General features: G+C 43.4%; 2 protein-coding genes and 1 non-coding gene across 4 annotated transcripts; 1 reads left to right on the plus strand and 2 right to left on the minus strand.

Annotated features, from left to right (window-relative positions):
• Positions 1 to 657: 657 nt before the first annotated feature.
• Positions 658 to 7,166, minus strand: LOC117860125 (probable LRR receptor-like serine/threonine-protein kinase At1g56130). 2 transcript variants are annotated; one of them, XM_034743356.2, is made up of 24 exons: positions 7,007 to 7,166; positions 6,544 to 6,730; positions 6,287 to 6,358; positions 5,992 to 6,060; positions 5,833 to 5,904; positions 5,461 to 5,532; positions 5,319 to 5,390; positions 5,163 to 5,234; positions 4,692 to 4,763; positions 4,525 to 4,596; positions 4,360 to 4,434; positions 4,151 to 4,222; positions 3,990 to 4,055; positions 3,823 to 3,888; positions 3,682 to 3,726; positions 3,530 to 3,594; positions 3,056 to 3,435; positions 2,773 to 2,971; positions 2,530 to 2,688; positions 2,316 to 2,434; positions 1,973 to 2,183; positions 1,669 to 1,900; positions 1,439 to 1,589; positions 658 to 1,334 (listed from the first exon to the last, which is right to left on the minus strand). In XM_034743356.2, the coding sequence occupies exons 1-24, from the start codon at positions 7,128 to 7,130 to the stop codon at positions 975 to 977; spliced, it is 3,084 nt and encodes a 1,027-aa protein (XP_034599247.1). In that variant the 5' UTR covers positions 7,131 to 7,166; the 3' UTR covers positions 658 to 974. The 2 variants fall into 2 exon arrangements, with proteins under 2 accessions (XP_034599247.1, XP_072150521.1); XM_072294420.1 differs by having other exon boundaries at positions 1,669 to 2,183.
• Positions 7,167 to 12,507: 5,341 nt separating this feature from the next.
• On the minus strand, positions 12,508 to 12,580 carry TRNAR-CCG (transfer RNA arginine (anticodon CCG)). Its single transcript has one exon. It is a non-coding gene; the product is annotated as a tRNA-Arg (tRNA).
• Positions 12,581 to 16,041: 3,461 nt separating this feature from the next.
• LOC117860739 (uncharacterized) lies at positions 16,042 to 19,379 on the plus strand. The gene is made up of 4 exons (XM_034744114.2): positions 16,042 to 17,723; positions 17,833 to 17,965; positions 18,085 to 18,169; positions 18,955 to 19,379. Exons 1-4 carry the CDS (start codon positions 16,042 to 16,044, stop codon positions 19,029 to 19,031), a joined length of 1,977 nt encoding a protein of 658 aa, XP_034600005.1. The 3' UTR covers positions 19,032 to 19,379.
• Positions 19,380 to 22,339: the final 2,960 nt, after the last annotated feature.

Consider the following 22,339-nt stretch of genomic DNA (forward strand, 5'->3'; position numbering starts at 1 on the left):
ACCGATGTTGATAGTCTAGTTATTGTCATCTTGCCTTTGTTTACCTTTCAGCACAACATCTTCATTTTTTAATTTTTTGGCCAATCACAATCCAGTTTGACGAATTCAGGAGACAAAATCGGGCCATTAATCCTGTATATGCACGGACCATCAAGAGTTGGAGGCATGGTCCCGAGAGAGAGAGAGAGAGAGAGAGAGAGAGAGAGAGAGAGAGACAGCTTGACTGTCCAGTAGTGTTGAAAATAATTTTCCATCAAACAGTTTTGTAACTGGCTTTGTAGAGTAGTTGGTGAGTCACAACTCACCATCGCATCAACTTGGCTACTTGCCATTGCCATGATTCAAGAAGCCAGTCATTTCGGGACCTTGTGTCTAGTTCAATGCGACATAGCCATGATTCAAGAGTGTGATATATGTGCACATGGTTCATGCTTGAAATCACGGAGATGCAGGGTGAGCACATATCAAGCTATTTTTCTCCTTTTCTCTCCCAAATTATAGGTTGTTTTTTACTTTTTTAAGTACATAGATTTGCTATGCACCTAGAAATATGCTATGTCTAAATACATAGTAAAAACTATGTATCTAGAAAAGTCAAAATGACCTATAATATAAAACGGATAGAGTATCAGAATATTGTTTAGGTGTAAGAGGAGATAGCTCAACTCAATGTATTAATAAGATCTTGTTGCTAGATATGTGCATAAAGTTCCATCAATCAAACATCATGCATCTAACCATCATATAAAAAGAGCATCTCAGGGTACAATGCTTTAACAAACAAACAAAACACAAGCACATACCTCGCAAAAGGATACTAAAGAAAAAAAAGGGGCAAATCTAGCACAAGACGTCGTCCAACTATGCATGAAGATTTATCGTTTATTTATATATATATATATATATATATATATATATATATATATATATATATATATATATATATATATATATAATCCAACAGTAGCCTCCAATCACCTTCCCTCGTCAATAACTCCAGTCATCGCCGGCGACGGGGTGAGGGGTGCAATCGTCTCCCTCTGCGCGCTGAACTCCCCAGTTGTGTCACCGGAGTAGTTACTGGTAGCGTAGCTGGTGTTCCCGCCCCTGCGCTGCCACTCAGTGATGTAGCTTGGCTTCGTCACCACCTCAGTCACCTCAATGTCTCCGGTTAGCATTTTCACGACCCTCGACATTGGTGGTCGCTGGTGAGGTGATCCCTGCGTGCAGAGGAGCGCGACATGGATAACTCTCGAGGCCTCTACACTGTCGAAATCTTCGATCCTTGGATCCAATATGCCGAGTGCTTGATCCCTTTCATACATCTCCCAGGCCTGTACATCACAGGAAGTTAGGAACAGAGTGCTTCAGTGGTGAGTAGCTTGACAGCTCTGAACTGATGTGTTTTCATGGGCTTAAGGATGTTTGATCAGCTTACCCACTCAAAGAGGTAGATCTTGTCTTCCTCCTGAGAATTGTCCGTGTTTGATCGGCCAGCAATAGTCTCCAGTGCAACCACCCCAAATGCAAAAACATCGGCCTTTTCAGTCAGATGGCCTCTCATCGCGTACTCAGGCGCCAGATAGCCACTTGTAATGGTTAGGAAAATGCAATCAGATCAGGGTTCAGAGCTACATTCATAAGATGGGAGTGGTGAATTGCACTTACAATGTGCCTGCAATTTTAGTGCTGACATGAGTCTTCTTCTCATCGAACAGCTTGGCAAGCCCAAAATCGGAGATCTTGGGGGTGAGGTCGATGTCAAGTAAGACATTGCTGGCCTTGATGTCCCTATGCACGATGCGCACGCTGGACTCCTCATGAAGATAGGTCAGGCCTCTTGCAATTCCTAAAATGATCTCGAAGCGTGTTGGCCAGTCGAGGTTCAAGCCACTGTCCCCTGTACATTCAGAAACAAAACCTTGAGAAATGTGCTTAACAGACAGGTGGCGATGAGCAGAAGTGAGCGCACCGAAGAGTGCTCGATCGAGACTTCCATTCTCGTGGAACTCATAGACCAGCAGTGGGGTGTTACTGTCAATGCAGCAACCATATAGCTTCACAAGATTGCGGTGTTGCACAGCAGAAATTGTGGCCACTTCTGTCACGAACTGGTTTTTCCCCTGATGAGACGTTTGAGAAAGTTGTTTCACAGCTATTACCCTCCCATCAGGTAGCTTACCCTGCAAAAAGAACTTAAAGTTACATAAATGTTTGACCGTATAGGTTTCAAGAAAGTTGCATATGCTACCAACTTCTATAAATTTTTTTACTTTACTGTTTCATAAGATTAAATTGTGGGGAGAGTACAGAACCTTATAAACTGGACCATATCCGCCTTCCCCAAGAATATTTTGAGAACTGAAATTGTCTGTAGCTAACTTCAGTTCAGCGTTACTGAAGATGTTTGGTCTTCCGACCATGTTGTAAAGCTCTGTTTATTTTGTTTTCCATTTCACATGAGAAAGAATCGGAATCAGTTGAATGTTAGATTTGCTGTCTAAGTTACTGCACAAATATATTTGATACCTTCTTGCTGCTGTGCCACTCTTCTTCTCTTCTTTACCAACATAAAGACTCCAAGTAGGGCTGCTAATCCTAAAACTGAAGCGCCAATCACTATTCCAGCAATTGCACCTGCTTTACTTTTCTTTTTAGGAACACCATTTCTCACAGTAGGAGTAAAATCTGAAAAAAGGGGTTTCACACTATTAATATCCAATAAAGTCCTTATTTCAAGCTAATCTATTCATAGATTGGGGAAGACATTACTTGGTGTCACACTTAATGCTGAGATCATCGGTCCATAGTACCCTTGTGTTGGAATGCAACAAGTGCCTTTGCCAGCCCAGAAGAGATGGATCTCGAGGAAGTTTTTAGACACAGTAGCATTGTATTTCTTATACACTGCAACATAAGATTTTCCACCAGCCGTCTTCCTTATGTCAAAGTTCTTTTCTTTTAGATGACCCTGTATAAAGGTCAAATAAGGGTTCAGAACCTTTTTTTCTAGGAAACAACAAAACTCCTATTATGTGATGCACCCGATATGTACCTGGACATATATATCGAAAACTCTCCTTCCAATGCTTTGCCAGGTCGGTGACTCTGGATAAGCAAACTCTGCAAACTGAAGCTCAACAGTGTAATTTCCATTCTCAAGTCCAATGCCATAATATCTCAGCGATGATGGTGACATCCTTGCTGTCTGGAACAGTTCCGAATCCTGTGCAGTCTGAAACTGCCGGGGGCTATATATTATGTAACTTCCATTTGGGGCTTCATTAAATTTTCCTACATTGCTAACACCCCATCTTGTTTGACCAGTAACATAATATGATGCAGCTCCAGTATTTGTAGGATCAATTTCATAAAAAGTATTATTTGAGCCTGTCATAGATCTGCTACTGCCACAGTCTACCGCAAAGGAAGAATCTGCAGTTAAAAAGAAGATGTATAAAATACTAACCATATTGAAATTGCTGTGATCATGTCAAATGCTGAAGATAGTTAAGAGTGAGAAGCATACATTCTGGAGAACCACGGAAACAAGGAATATCTTGCTGGAGACAGTTTAGGCCTGAAGGTAGAATGCTGTACATATAATTGGATTGAAATTAGAAGTTAAGAGCTCTTGGTTAAAATAAAACTCTTGGGAGGTTAATTCAATTTAAAAAGTACCTGTTGTTGCTGCTGCCAAGGACAAAGTTGTTTGCCACCAAATTCCTTTTAAAAACAACTTATTAAAAAGCAGAGAGGTGCAACTTTGAGTATATTTATATTTTTTTATTTGATACAGAAAATTTTGAAGTTTCAACTTACAATTGCAAATTATTCTGGGTAGCCCAAGAAGGAAAGCTACCAGAGAGCTGGTTGTATGAGAAATCTCTGCAAAATAAATAAAATTACTACAGATGAATGAATACACTGTTTTAGTAATGAAAAAAGAAACAACTTATTAGGCTACATTGCGAAATTGCCTGACGTACAAATTGTTCAGTAAAGGGCTTTTAACATCAGGCAGGCTTCCAGAAAGGCTGTTATTCCCAAGAAACCTGAATTGTTAAAGTTTATGACAGACAAGACATACAAGTGTCAGCTCAAGAGGTCAGTTGCATTATCAAGATGATCTCCAAAAGGAATTCCTTACAAGAATCCAAGCTTGGCCAAATTCAGTATGGATGGTGGAATTTGGCCTGTGATATTGTTAAAGCTCAAGTCCCTGCACCATGAGACAGAAATACTTGGAAATTGCTAAAAAAAAGAAATATTACTTGAAAAGATGCCCCTAATGGAAATTTGCGAAAGAAAATAAATAGAAACAGATATTGGTACTATGGTAAATAATCCAATACTTACAGTAAGGTCAATCCCGCTAGATTAGAAAAGTTTACTGTTGCAAGATTATCAGATATCCTGCAGTTTCTCAGTATTCTGTACAAAGACATCCAATGTCAGTACCTTAATTACTACACTGCCAAAGATATGAAACTATACATCTATAGTGAAAAGCATGTAGCATACAGGACATCCAAAGATGTCAAGTTACTAATAAACGACATTGAAGAGCTCCCATTTACAATATCACCAATCCGTCTGCACATGAAGAAATTTAACAAATTAGTTTCCATGATAAGCTTAACCATGTCAAGTATCAAAGGAACAGGGGCAATGATGAATTTAGTACTTACAAGTTTGTCAATTTTGTTAGATTGGACAAACTTTCCGGAATTGGGCCTTCAAACGAATTTCCTTGGAATCTCCTACAAGTTCATAAATTTTTGTTCCTAATAAGCCGGGTGCCGAAAACTTCATTTGTCATTTGAACATAATAAAAGGTATGCAACAAATGTCATTTTTTATCAACCAGTTTGACCTGATCACATGAAACTGTTTCTTTTTCTTGAATCATAGGGGAGCTATCTATCATTATATTAAGAATTATTACAAACAAAATACCACAAAACTCGTGCATGAACTCACACATAGAACATAAGTGAAAATGTGTTACATTTCTATTAGGAGCGAAGAAAGAAAGAGTTACTGTGCTTATGCATAAGGAAAGAACTATGTGCAGAAAAGTTCCTTGAACAGTTTCCAAGAATTCATGGTTCATAAAAAAGTATTAAATGGTCATGCAAAGTAATTATTAGTACACTTACAAAACTTCTAACTTAGTCAAGCTCCCAATAAAATCAGGTATTTTTCCTGTGAAATCATTATCTGATGCCCACCTGCAAGCACAAGAAAATATATTACAATAACATTATGATATTACATTTGATATATAACAAGTGTTGCTGCGGTATTGAGCATACAGGATCTTCAAGTTCTTAAGCTTTGAGAATGTTGAAGGGAATGGACCACTGAAGCCAGAGCTATCAAAATATCTGCAAAGATCATTGACTAAATTTTAGTCTTCCAGAAGTGAAGTTTGGAAGTTCAAGAGCTCTGTTTTACATTTGCTCCAGTTTGGCCAAGTTGCCCAATTCAGAAGGAAGTTCACCAGTAAAATTATTCAAGCTAATACCCCTGAAAGAAAAAGTAAATAGTTTAGACTGTGATACATGTATGTAATGTTATTTGCAGAAAAGAAGCATATTTTTTTTGTTTGATGAGCCATCTGATCTAGATGATTCACTACTTGCTTTAATATATGAAACACCATATAGAAGGGGAAAATAACACTGACAGGCTTAATATTTATTATTGAAATATGTGCTTGTTTTCGCCTATTACTAAATTGTAGTCCAACGTTGAGTAGCCATGCAAGAGTAGCAAGTTTAATGTAGAACTTAATAGCCAAAGTAAGAAATAAAAGAAAACACTTACAATGAGATAAGGTTAGTAAGATTCCCAAGCTCCTTCGGTAGTGTTCCAGATAGTGGATTGATAGCCAAGGTTCTTGTAATATTTTGAAAAAAGAGATGGTCAAGACAAAGCACTTGCTAGTAAATGAGGCACACTCACAATTTGAAATTTAACTCTTACAGGTACTGCATAGGAAATTTTCCAATGAATGATGGCACGGGACCTGTCAAATAATTCTGCATCAGGTTCCTGAAACATGAGCAAAGCATCCAAACCCATCAGCCAAATAAAGAATACCTGATGACTACTATTTACTGATTCTTGCCACGTAAATACGGGCATACAGAACATGGAGCAGAATTTGAACTTCAAAAATAGTGGTCTACGGATTAACAGTTGTTCACACTTGACAGAATTTATTCAGAAAAAAAATAATCAAGTTCAAAACAGAACAGGTACAAGTTAGAAGCCATACAGGTTGCTGAGATAGGTGAGGTTCTGCAGCTCGGCTGGTATCTGACCGACAACATTCAGGGCGTACACTTTCCTGCAGAAGCAAACATGTCAAAACAACACCTCAAACGGGCAAATCTTGACAGCTTCCAGAATCAAACGAACAGGACCTAATCTCGAGCAACGAGACGCAAGCCCCTCTCAGTCGTTTCGTCGAGCCGGTGGTGGGCAGCAGCGGCAGGCGGTGCTCTGGGTGGGACCGTGGGAGAGGGAACTTACAGTTTGGTGATGTGGCAGACGGTGGCGTTGTTGTATGAGCAGACGCACTTGATGGCCGGGTTGATGTTGGGGTTGTTGTCGACCTCGGTGTCATCGACGGCGACGCCGCTGCAGAGCTCGCCGCTGATGTTCCACCTCGGCGACGCGCGCAGGCCCCATCGCCGCAGGATCGTGTTCAGCGCTGCCGCTGCACAATTTCACGCACACGGAAACATATATCGGCATGCTTATCCACGCATGAATCAACCGAAAATTCTCAAAGAAAAACACTTTTTCTTTTTTGCAACGCTCAAGCCAATTAAGAAGTTACTACATCGAACTCCTACACTCAAAATGATGGGATGGTGAATCTACAAATTCTTATGAAAGAATTTCACAAGAATTTTTTATGATCTCTTTCATCAAAATATGCTATGTACGGATGCCAATATGCATGGTACTTTATACGGACAGTTGGACGTACCTTCAACCGGATCAGTTCGTGCTGTCTGCTGAGCTCGAGCAGCTGCCACGCATGACCACGCGAGCAGCAGCCAGAGGAGTCGCCCATGGCTGCCGCCGCCGCTTGTGCTGCACCTGCTGGTCATCTCGCTTCGTTCTCTCTATGAAAAATGCAAATGACCCGGGGAGGTGTGTTTAAACTTTAAAGATGAAAAAAGTATCATCACCAATCACCATCATGCAGGCGTGGACACGGAAGAAACATGCTGATCACCAACTGTGCGACTGCAGTGCCTTCGTGATCGCATCTTTTTGTCTGGGGCTGTTTGGATACGAGGTGCTAAACTTTAACAGTGTCACATCGGATGTTCGGATGCTAATTAGGAGGACTAAACATGAGCTAATTATAAAACTAATTGCAGAACCTTGTGCTAATTCGTGAGACGAATCTATTAAGCTTAATTAATCCACCATTAGCAAATGGTTACTGTAGCACCACATTGTCAAATCATGGACTAATTAGGCTTAATAGATTTGTCTCGCGAATTATACTCCATCTGTACGATTAGTTTTGTAATTAGCTTATGTTTAGTACTCCTAATTAGCATCCAAACATCCGATGTGATAGGTGTTAAATTTTAATAGGGTCTTCCCAAACACCCCCTGAACAATGTCGTTGTCTCCCTCTGCTAATAATAGTACTACACTATACAGCGACTGCAGTGCCTTCGTGATCGCATCTTTTTGTCTGAACAAAGTCGTTGTCTCCCTCTGCTAATAATAGTACTACACTATACAGCGACTGCAGTGCCTTTGTGATTTGTAGTGTGGAAGCAATCGCTGCTGCTTTTGAACATTGACCAACTATTATTAGTCTATTAGTCAGGGTTACTACAAGAGAAAAGGACCCCGCTGCATTAGTGCCGGTTACATTTTGACTCGGTACTAATATGAGTATTAGTACCGGACCTAACGGCTAGTCCCCGACTAAACCCCCGTGAAGCCCTTTAATACTGGGTGGAGGTTTCACCTGGTACTAAAGGTTGCACATTACTACCGGTTGAAGCCTCCACCCGGTACTAATGTGCTTGAGAACCTTTAGTACTGGGTGGAGGCTTCACCCAGTACTAATGTGGACCTTTAGTACCGGATGAAACCTCTACCCGGTACTAAGGCTACCTCCCCTCACGCATCCCTTCTCCCTCTGCCATTAATACTACACCATACCGCGACTGCAGTGGCTTTGTGACTTCCTCTGCTAATAATACTACACATTTGTAGTGTGGAAGCACAACGATGCTGCTTTTGAACATTGACCAACTATTTTAGGGGTGTTTGGATACTAGGTGCTAAACTTTAGCAATATCGGATGTTCGGATGCTAATTAGAAGGACTAAACATGAGCTAATTATAAAACTAATTGCAGAACCCCTGTGCTAATTTGCGAGACGAATCTATTAAGCCTAATTAATCCATCATTAGCAAATGGTTACTGTAGCACCACATTGTCAAATCATGGACTAATTAGGCTTAATAGATTCGTCTCGCGAATTAGACTCCATCTGTGCAATTAGTTTTATAATTAACCTATATTTAATACTCCTAATTAGCATCCAAACATCCAATGTGACAGGTGAACTTTAGCAGGAGTATTCAAACGGGGCCTTGGTCTGTTAGTCAAGTCAAGGGTGCTGAACTTAAGCTGCAGCTTCCCTCGTTGCGATTTATTTGGGCGCCTAAAACTGAACTTTGATGCACATATATAGTATATGTTACTCCAAAATGACTTTTCTTATTATATGTATCTTCGCGTTACTTTGATCACTAGTATTTATTTTCAATAAATTTATATTAGCACAATTATTAAAAAAAGTGGCACTATATAGTACCAATATTACAATAAGTTAAGCCATTATTGACTCGAAAAAGGGACATGATTGCTACTACAGAGATTGAAGGGGACGCTGATAATAAGTTAAGCCATTATTGACTCGATATTCGTCGAATCAACATGATTGCTACTATAGGTCCCAATTTTGACGTAAACTGAATTATTCATTTTGGACAAAATCCGCATGCTGGTACGGATAATTATTCATTTTGGATAAAATCCCATGAGCTTCCCTCACCCCCTTTAGTACCGGTGGGAAGGAAGCTCCAACCGGTATTAAGTGTGGAGCCTTCATCCGGTACTATATGCTTGAGGGCCTTTAGTACCGGGTGGAGGCTCCAACCGGTACTAATGGGTGACCTTTAGTAGTTGGAGGTCCCCAACCGGTACTAACTTCCCTCCTATAAATCAGGCATCTTCTTCCTCCTGCTCGAGCTATTTCCTCCAGCTCGGGCTTCATCCATTCATGGCGAAATAGGGGAGGTGCTGCCGGATTTTTGATCATTTTGTGGGATTTCACTCATTCAAGTGTTCTAAAGGTTAGAAACTTCATCCTCCCTTAATACATGGTTAGTATACTAAGTTCTATACTTTAGAGCTAGAGTAATTTATGTTTTTTAGAATAAGGTACAATGGAGAAAAATTTCATTTATATGCATGTGTTATTTAGAGCTCATATTTGTAATTTTTAGAATAAGCTACAATTTTTTGATGCTATGTTTCATATTAATCAAAGAAATTGATACGAGGTTAGAAGAATAATTTCATAGTTTAGTTCTTTACAAATATGAGCTAAATAAATTATAGGAAAAAATATAATTTATTCATATTTTGATCATTTGCAAATATGAGCGAGATAAATTGTGGTACGTAGAGATAATAAGATGAAATAGAAGTACATAATTAATAATTTGAGTTAGGGAAACAACACCCTGGGGCTGCTAAATGGAAATTTGAGTTAGGAAAACAGCTTATGTGATCGTAGTTGGTGGACTGTCTTCCAACGAAGATGTACAAATTGCACCAATGGTACATGGAGGCTTCAAACAACGGTTTACTCACGCTTGAAGTTCGGATTGGAGATCAATATTTATCTGTGGGGAAGACATTATAAATGTGCCACTGGAAGAACTCTATTTCCTTACAATCAAGACGTACTTGACAAGTCACTTATCAGTAATCAAGACGTACTTGACAAGTCACTTATCAGTTCCTGGATTCTGTAAGTCTTTAATTTGCTCTAACTTCAAAATCCCCGCTCTAGTCATTATGCGATGTCTTAGGGCCTGTTCGCTTCAGCTTATTCAGCCGGCTTATCAGCCACCAAACAGTATTTTCCTCTCACAACAAATCAGCCGTTTCAGCTTTTCAGCCGGCTTATAAGCTGAAGCGAACAGGGCCTTAACTCCTATTCAATTTTTTATCATGCAGGATGGAGATTCAAATTTGCCGGAGGAAAGGATACTATGACATCGGCTTCATAGATCCAGATATTATAAACGAGTCAACTACCAAATCAGATCTTGAAGAACATATATAAGTTTCTACACAACCAATATTACAATAAGTACATACTTTTACCGTACAACTTCAAATGAACGTATTTCCCATCTCTTTTCTTTTTCGAACTAGTAGTTAAACATAAGACTAGCTAGCTTTGGCTATGCATATACGTACAACTTCCACTGGATACTCCTTGTTATCGCGGTTGATCAAAGCGCGATCTATATCATGGACTCTTTGAGGAAATCAAGAGATCAATACAAAAGCCTCATAGATATTCTTAACAAAGCATGGGTTCGCTTCCGTTGACATCACGTAGGTGAATTCAAGGAGGAACTTGATTTTAAGCCTGAATTTTCGGTATGTGTTGAATTTTCACATCTCATGATACTTTCTTGAACACAACAAATATTTCATAACTTGTTTTTCCATATATATATATATATATATAGTGTTTGAGATAGAATTTGGAGAATAATTTATGCAGATACTACGTATGTGAGTTCATCCATGGCTTTGTAGGTCCCAAGCATATAACTGACCACGAATTCAGAGTACGTATACAAATTTCTTAACAATAAACTAGTTCTAATTGTGCAGACCCATTGATCTACTATATAATAACCTTTACCCATGACACAGATGAGAAACATGAAGGAAGCACTCCTTGAGACGGAAAAAATCAGGACAATTCAAAAACAACTCAGTAAATTTCTTCTGGATGAGGTAGTAAATCCAGCGGGAAAGTTCTATAATTATGGATCAAATCTGCATCACCGTCAGGACTCAGGTTTAGAATAGTTGATCCAAATGTTGAACTTCAAGTGTTGATGCAATGTAATATTATTCATAAACGTGAATGCAGAAGATGTCTATATATATAATATTATATCAAATGTAATATTAAAGATAAATACAACTTTATATTAGCGTATTAGAACTAGTATACGTAAAGGAAACAAATATGAAATACTAATATAGAATAAAAAATAGAAAAGAAACAAAAAAGAAAAAAGACTTACCAACCGATACTAAATTGACCTCGGCCACGCACGCGACGTGGCAGCCAATTTAGTATCGGTTGGTATAAACAATCAGTACTAAAGGTCTCACTTAGTACCGGTTATTTAACCCGATTCTAAAAGCCCCCATTAGGGAGGTTAGAACCTGATACTAAAGGCGTTTTCACCGGCAGTGCAACGTGGTCATATCAATGTAAGCAACGCATAAAAGTCACACTTAGGAGCAGTTCAATTAGAATAGCACGCACTTGTAAAACAAATACTTCAGCCTCGTACTGTTGCTCTACCATCCTCAACTGCCATTGACACTGGTTACAACTTACAAGTATACGGAGTGTAAATAATCTTGGTTTTGCTCAAGGAGACGTACGCAGCGCGTGGATGGTAGCGAGGAGTAGCATCGATGAAGATTTTTGTGTGATTTTGAGTTGTTGACCAAGACTTGTGTGCACCGAAGTAAAGGAGTCCACCAAATAAAATTGAAAGGAAAAAGTTTTGCCAATGGATGCGTATGGGAAATGTTGCGCTGACCATACGGGCAGGATTGCAGCAATGGTACGGTACTACGGTGTAAAATGTGAAAAAAACAGGGTCAAAAGGGCCGGGGGAAGCGAGAAACGGATCACCTTTTGTCGATCTTTCATGCATGTTTGGGCGATCCCAGGTCCCAGTTTTGACGAATTCAACGTAAACTGAATTGTTCATTTTGGACAAAATCCTTCAACATCAGCTGACTCGTAACGTGGTGTGCATGTAGATTAGCGTGACATGTTGTCCGGCGCGGAAATTAGCAGAACCTTGTGGGGACACCATTTCAACGCTCCGGTCGTGAGCAGAGCAAGAGTAGTTGGCACGTCACGGTTACGCACGCGCCGGCGGCAACGGAACAGTCGGAGGGATGGCCCATGGAACGTTGCAGCAGCAGTAGTGCGGATGGTGGGGGCGCTGGGCTTGAACGAGGCCCGAAGGTGGCCCAGAGTCAAGAGAGCACGAGGCAGCAGTGCTTGCAGCAAGATCGAGTGATGATGCTGCGTTGGGCCGAGAAGAGGGGCCCATGTGGAAAGAAATCGGGGAACCAAAAAAAGATGGAAAACAAAAATAAAAAAGCGACCACGATGGGACTCGAACCCACAATCTCCCGCTCCGGAGGCGAGCGCCTTATCCATTAGGCCACGCGGTCAACTTGATGGTCTCTTTGCTTTGTAAATTATGATGTCGGAACGTACGTGAGGATGCCACTAACGTCTGGTTGGAACCCCGGCTCGTCGCCGGGAGCACTTCGACGTCAATGTGGGACCTGCTGTGACTTATCTTCATCGCCGCCGCGTCACCAATGCACCCAGAAGCTCTGGCCACCATCACACCTTGCTGCTCATTATATTTATAATTTTATGTCTATCGAGACTTGTGATCAGGGGTGGGCCCAAGATCGACGACATGGGTATTCAAAATTTTGAAAGTCAAATTTTTTTTACAGCCTAAATGATAGATTCACAAAACTGACTACAACAAGCATCATATATTCGTAAAATTGATCCAAACATGAATTTAACATATAGATGTACTAAATGATCAATATAGTAAAATTACTCGTGTTTCATAATACTATTTCAAGTAATCCTCGCTGCCTCGCTTTGCATGGTCACAAATTCATAGACATTTGCAAATTGCAATTACTGGTATGTTGAAATAGGATGTCAATTTAGCAAAATTAACTTGCCAATTCACAATTGAGTTGCTTGCGTGCTGTAGTTAGCAGTCCTGTAGAATTGCTGTTTGGAAGGGAGAATGGGAGATCAGGAGAAGAATTGGGCCAGATTAGATCATTTCAGCACTGGGTCATGAGTGGGAGATCTGGGGGAGAGGTGGGCTCTATGTTTTGGGCTGAATTGCTTCAATAGCATGTTATTTTATCTCATTATTTGCTTTTTGAATACTTATACATAATATAGACTGTATAGATAAAAAATTCTGCCAAAAATAATGGATATTCAACTGAATACCGGCCCGCCCTTGCTTGTGATTACTCCCAAGTATTGATGTCGCTGTATTGTTTGGTTATATGGAGGGCTCCTAGCAAGGTATCTGGTAAACAATCTCGTGACAACACCCTAACGTCTGCCATTGCCACCATCGTTGCTTAAACTCCCTCCATTTCAAAATGTAGGTTGTTTTAACTTTTCTAGATACAAAATTATGTATTTGGAAAAACTAAAACGACCTATATTTTGCAACGGAGGGAGTACCTATTACGGGCATACATCTTGTTTGGAGCTTTGTGCTTGACCTCCTGGTCTCCTAGAGGAATTTGCTTGGATTTTGCTTGGATTCGTGTTCTCTTGGTCTCTCCTCTGGATCAAGTGCTCGTGTACCTCCATGGAACGAATTAATCCACACTGCTCAATTGACTTTCATTTGCATGAGCTACTTGAAGGCCCGTGCTGAGAACCAATCTGCAACAAAAGGAAGATTAAATTTTCAAGGGGGCGATAGAATGATTGCGAAGTATTACTTTAAAGTACCAAGATAGCGATAAGAGAGGGTGAATGGAAATCGATTAAAATTTCTTCAAAAAAGTCGGCCTATGTCCCAAAGCAATCCTCAACTCTCTCTTCTAACAATCGTCAATATTATGTAGTTACAATGGATCTACTTACCCTAGGAATAATACTAGGAATGCGGATCTACTTACCCTAGGAATAATACTAGGAATGCTTAGAAGCAACGTGGAAGCAAACACAAAAGATTCAATGTGAAACCAAAACTCAAACACCCTCCAGGTATTGGAACTTTAAACCTCTTATCAGAACTTCCGAAGGTGGGAACGTCTGACCCTGTGTCGGAACTTTGGATACTCACCTGTTGGAGGTTTTGGGAAATTGCCAACAAAGAGCTCTTCGACTTACAAAAATAAACCATCGGAACTTCTGGTCCTATGTCGAAACTTCCCTCCTATCAAAACTTCCTACAGAGTGTCATAACTTTCGAACAGCCCAGAAAAACAATCTGAAACTTTGAGTCAACGTCAAGGCCTCAAAAACCAATCAAATGATCTCCAAATTACACAAAATTTTAGCCATATATTCTCAATAACCTAGTGAGTCAACGTCAAGTCTTGATCTTCTAAAAAAGATCGAGACTTCACCATGGATTTCATGGATTTCAGCCAAGAAAGAAGAACACAAGGTTGAGAAGAAAAACTCTAGATTCGAAGAGCTCGTGCAGGGATTTTCAAGGGGATCACCCTAGATGTTGTTGCACATGTCCAAGATCTGATTTCCTCCCAAACAATCGTACCAAAACATCTTGTATTGCAAGAACGAAAATCAGGTATAAATAGCTCCAAAAATAGCAAAAATCCCAAATAGCAAGAGATCAGAAGGAGATGATGTTGGAGCACTAGATTCAAAAAAATTTTCGATAACTCCATGAGGAATTCACCCATACATGATATGTCAAGAGTTCAAGAGTCACCCACATTTCTCTCCTCTATGCTCTCCTCTTTGTCACAAGAACTTGGGAAGGAAAAAATAAGAAATGATCTAGGGTTTGGAAGGAGGCAAGAGAACCACCACTCCAACCCGCCATCCCTCCATATATATGGGTTCATGGAAAAAGCCTAAGTTAACCCTACAACTACAACTATGAGAAAAGGAATTATGCAGCCTATTTTAACATTTTGACAAAATGAATTCATCACTTTACAAAACAATTATCAACATTTTTTTCCATCTTCTTCTCCAGCCACGTTGGGGTGGCGGTAGGGCCGCAGTGCTTGCCAATGTCGTGCGGGAGCCTGCAGGGTATGGGGCAGCGTGCTTGGGGAGTGTCGTGAGGATTCTGGCAGCAACAAGGGAGGCGGCGGCTGTGACGAGGCTGACAGTGAAGGGTGGAGGTGGCGCGCGGGTTAGCGGAGGAGGTAGCAAGCACCCGGGGATGCAGCGGCCCATAACGAGGCTGGCGGAGGAGGTGTGGTCAGGGACACTGTAGAGTCGTGGAGGAGGCTGCGAGCCGGTGGCGGCGGTGGCTGAAGGCCATGTTGGCTAGGGTTCTGAGGAGGATGGAGTAGCATCTAATGAATAGGGTTGTTCGCACGAATCTCAAGCATTGGAAGCCCAATAACTATAAAACTTCTGGAAGCCATCTAGGTTCCTCAATACTCTTTGGGCTGCACATCAAGTCACTATATCATGGGTTACATGGGCTGTGCATTAGCATGCTATCAAATTGAGGCCCATCCATTTCATATCGCGTTCAAACATATCATCCAGGACGCGCTCCTAAAATAAAGAAAACATTGAATAACTAGCTTTATTTCTTTCCTCTTCTAGCTGCTCCATGGCTCCATTTAGATCCGCCGATTGGCTCCCATCCGGCGCTCCTCCACGCATAGCATTCCGCCGCCAAAAGCCCTCCACCCTCTCTCTCGCGTTTGCACCCTGGGCTAAAACCCTAGCTGACATGGAGCGGACCACCTCCTGTTCCTCCACCACCGGGATCTCCTCTGCAATCGTCAAGCAAGCCGATGGAAGCAAAATTTTTCACCAGCGTGCGCACGGTGTAAACCCCTTTTCGGTTTCTCCCCAGCTTCCATGGTGGAGCCATTCTGGAGATGCTACTTTGACGGCGCCTCACCGAAACATGGTGGAGAAACCTTGCCAAAGGGGGCATGCCCAAAGTTTTTTGTCGCCGCCCTCGCTCTTCCCGCCGCCTAGCGGACTCATCTCAGGGCCTGGCTCTGGATCCGGGTTGGCGGTGGTGGGGGACAGCTCCCCCTCCATCAACGGGCATGCGACATCACAGTCGCTGCCCTCATCCTTCTTTCCTGTGCTCGGCACGGTCGATCTACAAGCACCGGTGGCCAACCCTTTCCCAGTGACTCATGATGGCCAACCATTACAAGGGTTGGCGCCGCCGCTGTCTAGCTCCCTCATCTCCGCGCCTAGCTCTGGAGTCAGGTCAGCGGGGGTGGGGTACCGCTCGCACTACATCCATGGGCACGTGGCGAAGTCACAGTCGCTACCCTCGTCCTTCTTCCCCGAGCTTGGCATGGCAGATCTACAAGTGTCGGCAGCCACTTCTTTTCCAGCAGCTCTTGGTGGTCAGCTGTGGCAAGGGATGGCACCGCCGCCGTCTGGCGGCCTCTTCTCCTATGGCTCCAGATCTGGGTCGGCGGCGGTAGGGGACATCTCCCTCTCCGTCCATGGGCACGCGACGACATCACAGTCCCTGCCCTCGTCCTTCTCCTGCACGCTTGGCATGGTCGATCTACAACCACCAGCGGCCACTCCTTTCCCGGCGTCTCTTGGTGACCTGCCGTGGCAAGGGTTGGCGCCACAGCCATCGTGGACCGACTTGGCCTTGCCCGCTTGCCCGAGCCAGCGGGGCGCCTTCTCCGGGTCATCCACAGGCCAGTCGGCGTCGTTTGAGCAGATCGCGGAGTGGCCGCAGAGCGAGATGTCGTTCTTCTCGCCGGCGGCTGTCTCTGGCCCGCCGCTGCCGAGCAGCAACGACAACTGCGTCGGGTTCACACGGCCGTCATCGAATTATGAGCTGCCTCCGCTGCCGCCGAGCTTGCGCATACCTCCGCTGGAGGAGGCAAGCACGTACAGCATGTTAAGCACTACCGGCGGGACTATGCCCTGGCACTACGCCGACTCCTCCATGGGCGCTGGAAGCTCCATTCCTGCCGTGCCAAATCTGACCGCCGGAGCCATGAAGATGAAGGCACCCATGCCGCCGCTGGAGGAGGCAAGTACGTACTCCTCCATGGGCGCTGGCAGCTCCATTCCTGCCGTGCCAAATCTGACCGCCAGAGCCATGAAGATGAAGGCACCCATGCCGCCGCCGTCGTCCCAGGGTGTCGGTGCTGGCAGCAACAACTTCGTCGGCTTCGCGGCACAGCCATCCTTGAATTCCGAGCTCGCCGCGCTTCGGGCAGGTCTGCAAGCACATCTCCTGCCGGTGAAGCAGGAGCCCATCAGCAACAAAGAAGATGAGCTAGATCAGGATACTATCCAGCACTCGATGCCGGACAACTCCACTGCCCGTGGCCTGGTGAGCTGGGAGGCCGCGTTGAAGATGCCGGTGGAGAGCAGGTACAATGGCAGCAGCACCAAGGTCGCCGGGAGCACACCTTGTCACAATTCCAACTCTACGCTAAAGCTGTCGCAGCCGCTGCCACCGTCATCATTAAGGGCAGGTGCTAGCAGCAGCCAAAGCCATGTCGCAGGGGTCATTTTCACTGATGCTGAGAAGGAGATCATCAGGAAGGACAGGAGCCTGCAAGAGCTTGTGAACACTGACCCCAAGAGGGCGAAGAGGTAATTGGATTTTCAAACTTCCATTACTACGTGTAGTCACCAGAGAGAAGGCCATTAACCATGGCTTGGATGGGACTAATCGATCTGTTTCCATGTAAATATTTTGCAGGATGCTATCAAACCGGTTGTCTGCAGCAAAGAGAAAGGCGATCAAGGATATGCACATCCATGAGCTCGAGTGCAATATTGAGATGCTAGAGTGGAAGCGCAAAACTTTGTCTGCAGATTTGCAATTGATGCAGGTTTGTTCTCACCTCGTACAAGCCCCAACTGCAGGGGGGGCATGATGAACACTTCATTTCTCAAGTGACAATGCGAGTAACTGTTTTTTTTTTGTGTGTATATATTTGTATGAGTGCAGGAGATACAAGCTGAGCTTGAGGCACATAACAAGGAGATTTGCATGATGGTGCAGGAGCTGGAGCAGCAGGCAATGCTGAAAGACGGTATGTACATTCCTTCATTCCATCATTAGTTTGTGCTCGGTTCTTGAAATTGATGGTGGTAATAGAAATTGATGATGATGCATTGCGTACAGTAACTGAAGTCGGTGAATTTTGTATGAAAGTCGTGAGTTGATCATGCATACGATTTATTACTCCCTCCGTCTTAAATTATACATATTCCAAGGTTCATAGATTTTACTACGTACATATTTAATTACACGTGTCAAACACCTGTTATCTTGTGCATAGTTTGTTTTCTTTTTTTGCGGACTAATTATATATAAATAATGATGCTCGATGGCAAGGTACAACATGCAAACTGACGTGCTAACTCCTGCATAGTTTTTTTCTTTGCGGGTATCTCCTGCGTAGTTTTTGCTATGTAATCAATGCGGTCCACTTTGACTTTGCTTGATAATAATTAAAAAGTTGTATACATGCAGTGCACATTAGTAGTGTTTGTTAATCATCCACAATATCGAATTCTTACATCAATAGATCAGATTTTTCAATTTATTTATCCCATTATATCATTAGATTTATTTTCCTTTGATTTATATCAAGTTGTGCAAATGTGTTCTTAACAATGGACTGGACATGTGTAATTGGAAATAAATTTTAAAAATGGCTTTAGGTTTAATCTCGAGGACTAACAGTCTGATGCAGAATATTGTTTTGTGAAATTAATGCTGAGTATATATGTTGCATTGATGCTCTGTTTTCATCCGATCTATGAGTGCAGTACAATTTTCTCCTTTGTCTTATCCAAATTGTTTTACATGCAGCTGTGACTGAAACACAGCAAGCCCAGATCCAGAACCTGAACAGTATTATCAAGCTCAATATGCAGAGAAATAAGTGATGGGAATGGCTCACATATGAATGATCTACACCAATAGATGAGCCCAGATATGGTTCGATTGAAGCAGTTACAAATACAAGAGCAGACATCAGAACATCAGCAAAGCTCAGGCACAACATCTATGACAAAAAGATGATCAATTCATGGGCGAACAAAGCTCAGGCACCTGGACTTCTCATTTTTTTTTCTCAAACATTAGATCTCGGAAAACAAATATCATGTCTTGAATGAATTATGCATTTTAGTTTCAATGTTACTTTGTTAAACGTTTCTGCATGCTTCCATAGAGTTTTAAATTATATATGATGCTTCTTTCTGCAATGGCAATTATTATATATAGTTATAGTACGTCTGTGTTTGCTTTAAGTTGGTATCCCTTGTTTTGTTTTACGGTATGCTACAGAACATACATACGTAATCTTAAAAAAAATCGAACGTCACGACATATGTTGCAATAGTTAAGCATCGATATTGCAACTATTGTTTCTGCATGCTTCACGGTGAATGTTGCATGAAACTTATTGTTTATATTGTGGTGGTAATTTTCTATCCCAAAGTCGGACGGCGTATTCATGTTTACATATTATTTTTTCATATTGCAAACAGTGAATCCTAGTATTGCACTAGGTAATTTTTAATGTTTTGTTAGAGCGTCTGATGGAAAATTTTCCATCGAACGTCCGGACACTAGCAGCGCCATTTGTTTGACATATTATAGTGAATATACTTAGAGACACACGTAGATCAGATTAGAGACTCAAACCAGGCAGCAACAATGCAAGCTGCCTGGACCGACGATCGATCTAGCCGCACATGGGAATCTACGCGACGAGGCTGGCGCCGTCGATGAAGACGCGGACTCGCTCCAGGTTCAGCTCCGCGCGTGAGCGGCGCTCCGGGCGGGAGCACTTCCACAACGATGTCTGGCCTGTCCTGCTGTATCTTCATCACCACCGCCGTTGCCGGGTGGCGCAGGAGCTCCGGCCACCACCACTTCATGTCTTCATCGACCTCTGGTCGGGTTGGCCGTCGTGGTTATTTGACCTGTGGCTCTGTGACTGCTCAAGCTTGTCACAACAAGCAGTGATTTTAGAGCACAACCTGTGATTCGTAGCGTCTACGAGTTGCACCGTATTTATATATAGGAGGAGCCCAGGCATATGGTAAGCCATGACGTCGGCCGTTGTTGCTATCGTTGGCTAGGAATTACAATGATCAAGATGCGAATTTCTGGGTGCACTTTTACAGAGACTTTTCTATTAAGTGAGAGCTAAATATTTGGAAAAGGGAATGAATGTGATGAATAATGGGAAATGAAGGAATTTATATGTTTAGAATATTTTTTAGTATTTTTGGAGAATTTTTGGGAATTTTTGGAGTTTGGGAAGGGCTTAAGTCATATTTGGGGTACACAAGCTGTGTACGCGTAGCCATTTAAAGGTAGCTGACGCAAGGGGTGGGGACGGCTTTGGCACTATGACGTGGTCCGTGGACCACGGGCTATGGACCGGGGATGTGGTTGCGTGCGCGGCTCACGTGGACCGGGTGTAGGCGGGTGAGGAAGGAGGGAGGAGACGGCGTGAGTAGCGGTGTTAGCCACGGGCCCACATGGCGGAGAGAGAAGGGGAGAACGCGGGGGTGGGGGGTGGGGGGGGGGGGGGGGGGTGGAGGGGGTTACTACTTACTGGCTCGGTCGGTGGCCGGGCGGCGCCGCCGTCCCGCCATGGGCGCCACCGTGGGGTGCGCCGGAATCTCGCCAAAGCGGCGATTCCGGTCGCTGCCGGCGCCACGTCTTGTGCCGGGAGAAAGAGGAGAGCGGGGCGAGCTCGCTCGTGGTGCTGTGGAGCTGGGAGAGGAGGAGTGTGAGGCGCGGTCCGTAGGGGATAGGGTGCTGCCCGCCTCGGTAGTGTGAGCGCTGGAGAGGGGTGGGGCGGGCTATTTATAGCTGCCGGGGGCGCAGGAGAGGCGGCCACGTCGCCGCAGAGTGGATGAGCTCGAGTGATTGAGGGGGCGCGCGGCGGGAGCTTGGGGATAGGGATGGCCGCCGGTGCGGATGGGGATGAGGCGGGGAAAGGGGGGCCGTATGGTTTTGCTTAGAGGCTAAGCAGGCTAGGTGGGTGGCGCGAGTGCGCAGAGCTGCGGACAGTTACTGCGGCGGCGGGTCGCGGTGGAGCGGAGGGAATCGCTCCCCGCCGGCGGTTGCAGGGGCGAGCGGGCGGCGCTGGCGTGGCCCGCGTGCACGCGAGCTGGGCCGCGTGTTAGCGGACCGCATGTAGACGAGCCGGGCCGTGCGCGTCGGTGAGCCAGGAAGGCTAGCTGGGCTGAGCACCGTGAGAAAGTGGTGGAGGTGAGCCAGGCCGAAACCGGTAACGGGCCAAAAACAAGGTTGGCGGGCTGCTGTTAATTCCAATAGATTTCCTATTTGTTTTAGAGTAAATTCAATTCCAAATTTGAAATTTCAAATTTGAAACGAATTTGATGGGTGGGTTTGAATAGGATAAAAAATGGGGTCTTTTCGAAAGGGTTTGGAGCTAGGTTCGTGACTAGGATTGGGAGCGAACCTTATGTTTGAATGTTAACCCTTGGAAAAGAAGATATTTTTAAAAGGTTTATACCTAGGGTATTTAGGAAGAAAGGAAAACTTCCAGAGAACAATCATGTGCAATAATTATGCTAGTATTTTATGCAAGTTTTATTTTAAAGTGGTTTTGTGGGGAGAAAGAGGTTTGTGTTGTATTTAAAAAAAAAGTCTGTATTTTTAAATGCCCTAAAAATCGGATGTTACAGTAACGGATCGTGGCCCTCATGCCTCCTTCACAATCCAACTTAGCTCTAAATATATTTAGCTCAAAATCATATAGTATTTCAGCCCGACCCTTATTGAGCTCAATCCTTAAAAGTGCTAGGCTAAATTAGAGGACCCTTTACCACCCCTATTTTTTAATCGAAGTCAGCCGAGGAAACCCCTACCTATTTTTTATAATTTTTTATTCTAGACCCGTTTTATTCGCACCCACGAGGAGTTAAACCCAGACCTGCTGGGTACTACTGATGTGCTCTAACCACTAGGAGGCCCTTTCATCTTTATGACCCCTATTGATAACTGATTGGAGCCATTACAAACAATAAAGGAGAGAGGCGGTCACCTTGCCTACTCCTCTCTTGCAGTGAAAAGGTTTTCCAGGTACACCATTCAACAATATAGAAGAAGACCCAGGGTTGAGGATGTTCTCTATCCAGGAGACCCATTTACCAGGAAAACCATTATTCTTGAGGACCTGCAAAATAGTTTGATGTTCCACCTTATT

The sequence above is a fragment of the Setaria viridis genome, chromosome 6, assembly GCF_005286985.2.
Source record: "Setaria viridis chromosome 6, Setaria_viridis_v4.0, whole genome shotgun sequence".
In the NCBI taxonomy this organism is placed as follows: Eukaryota; Viridiplantae; Streptophyta; class Magnoliopsida; order Poales; family Poaceae; genus Setaria; species Setaria viridis.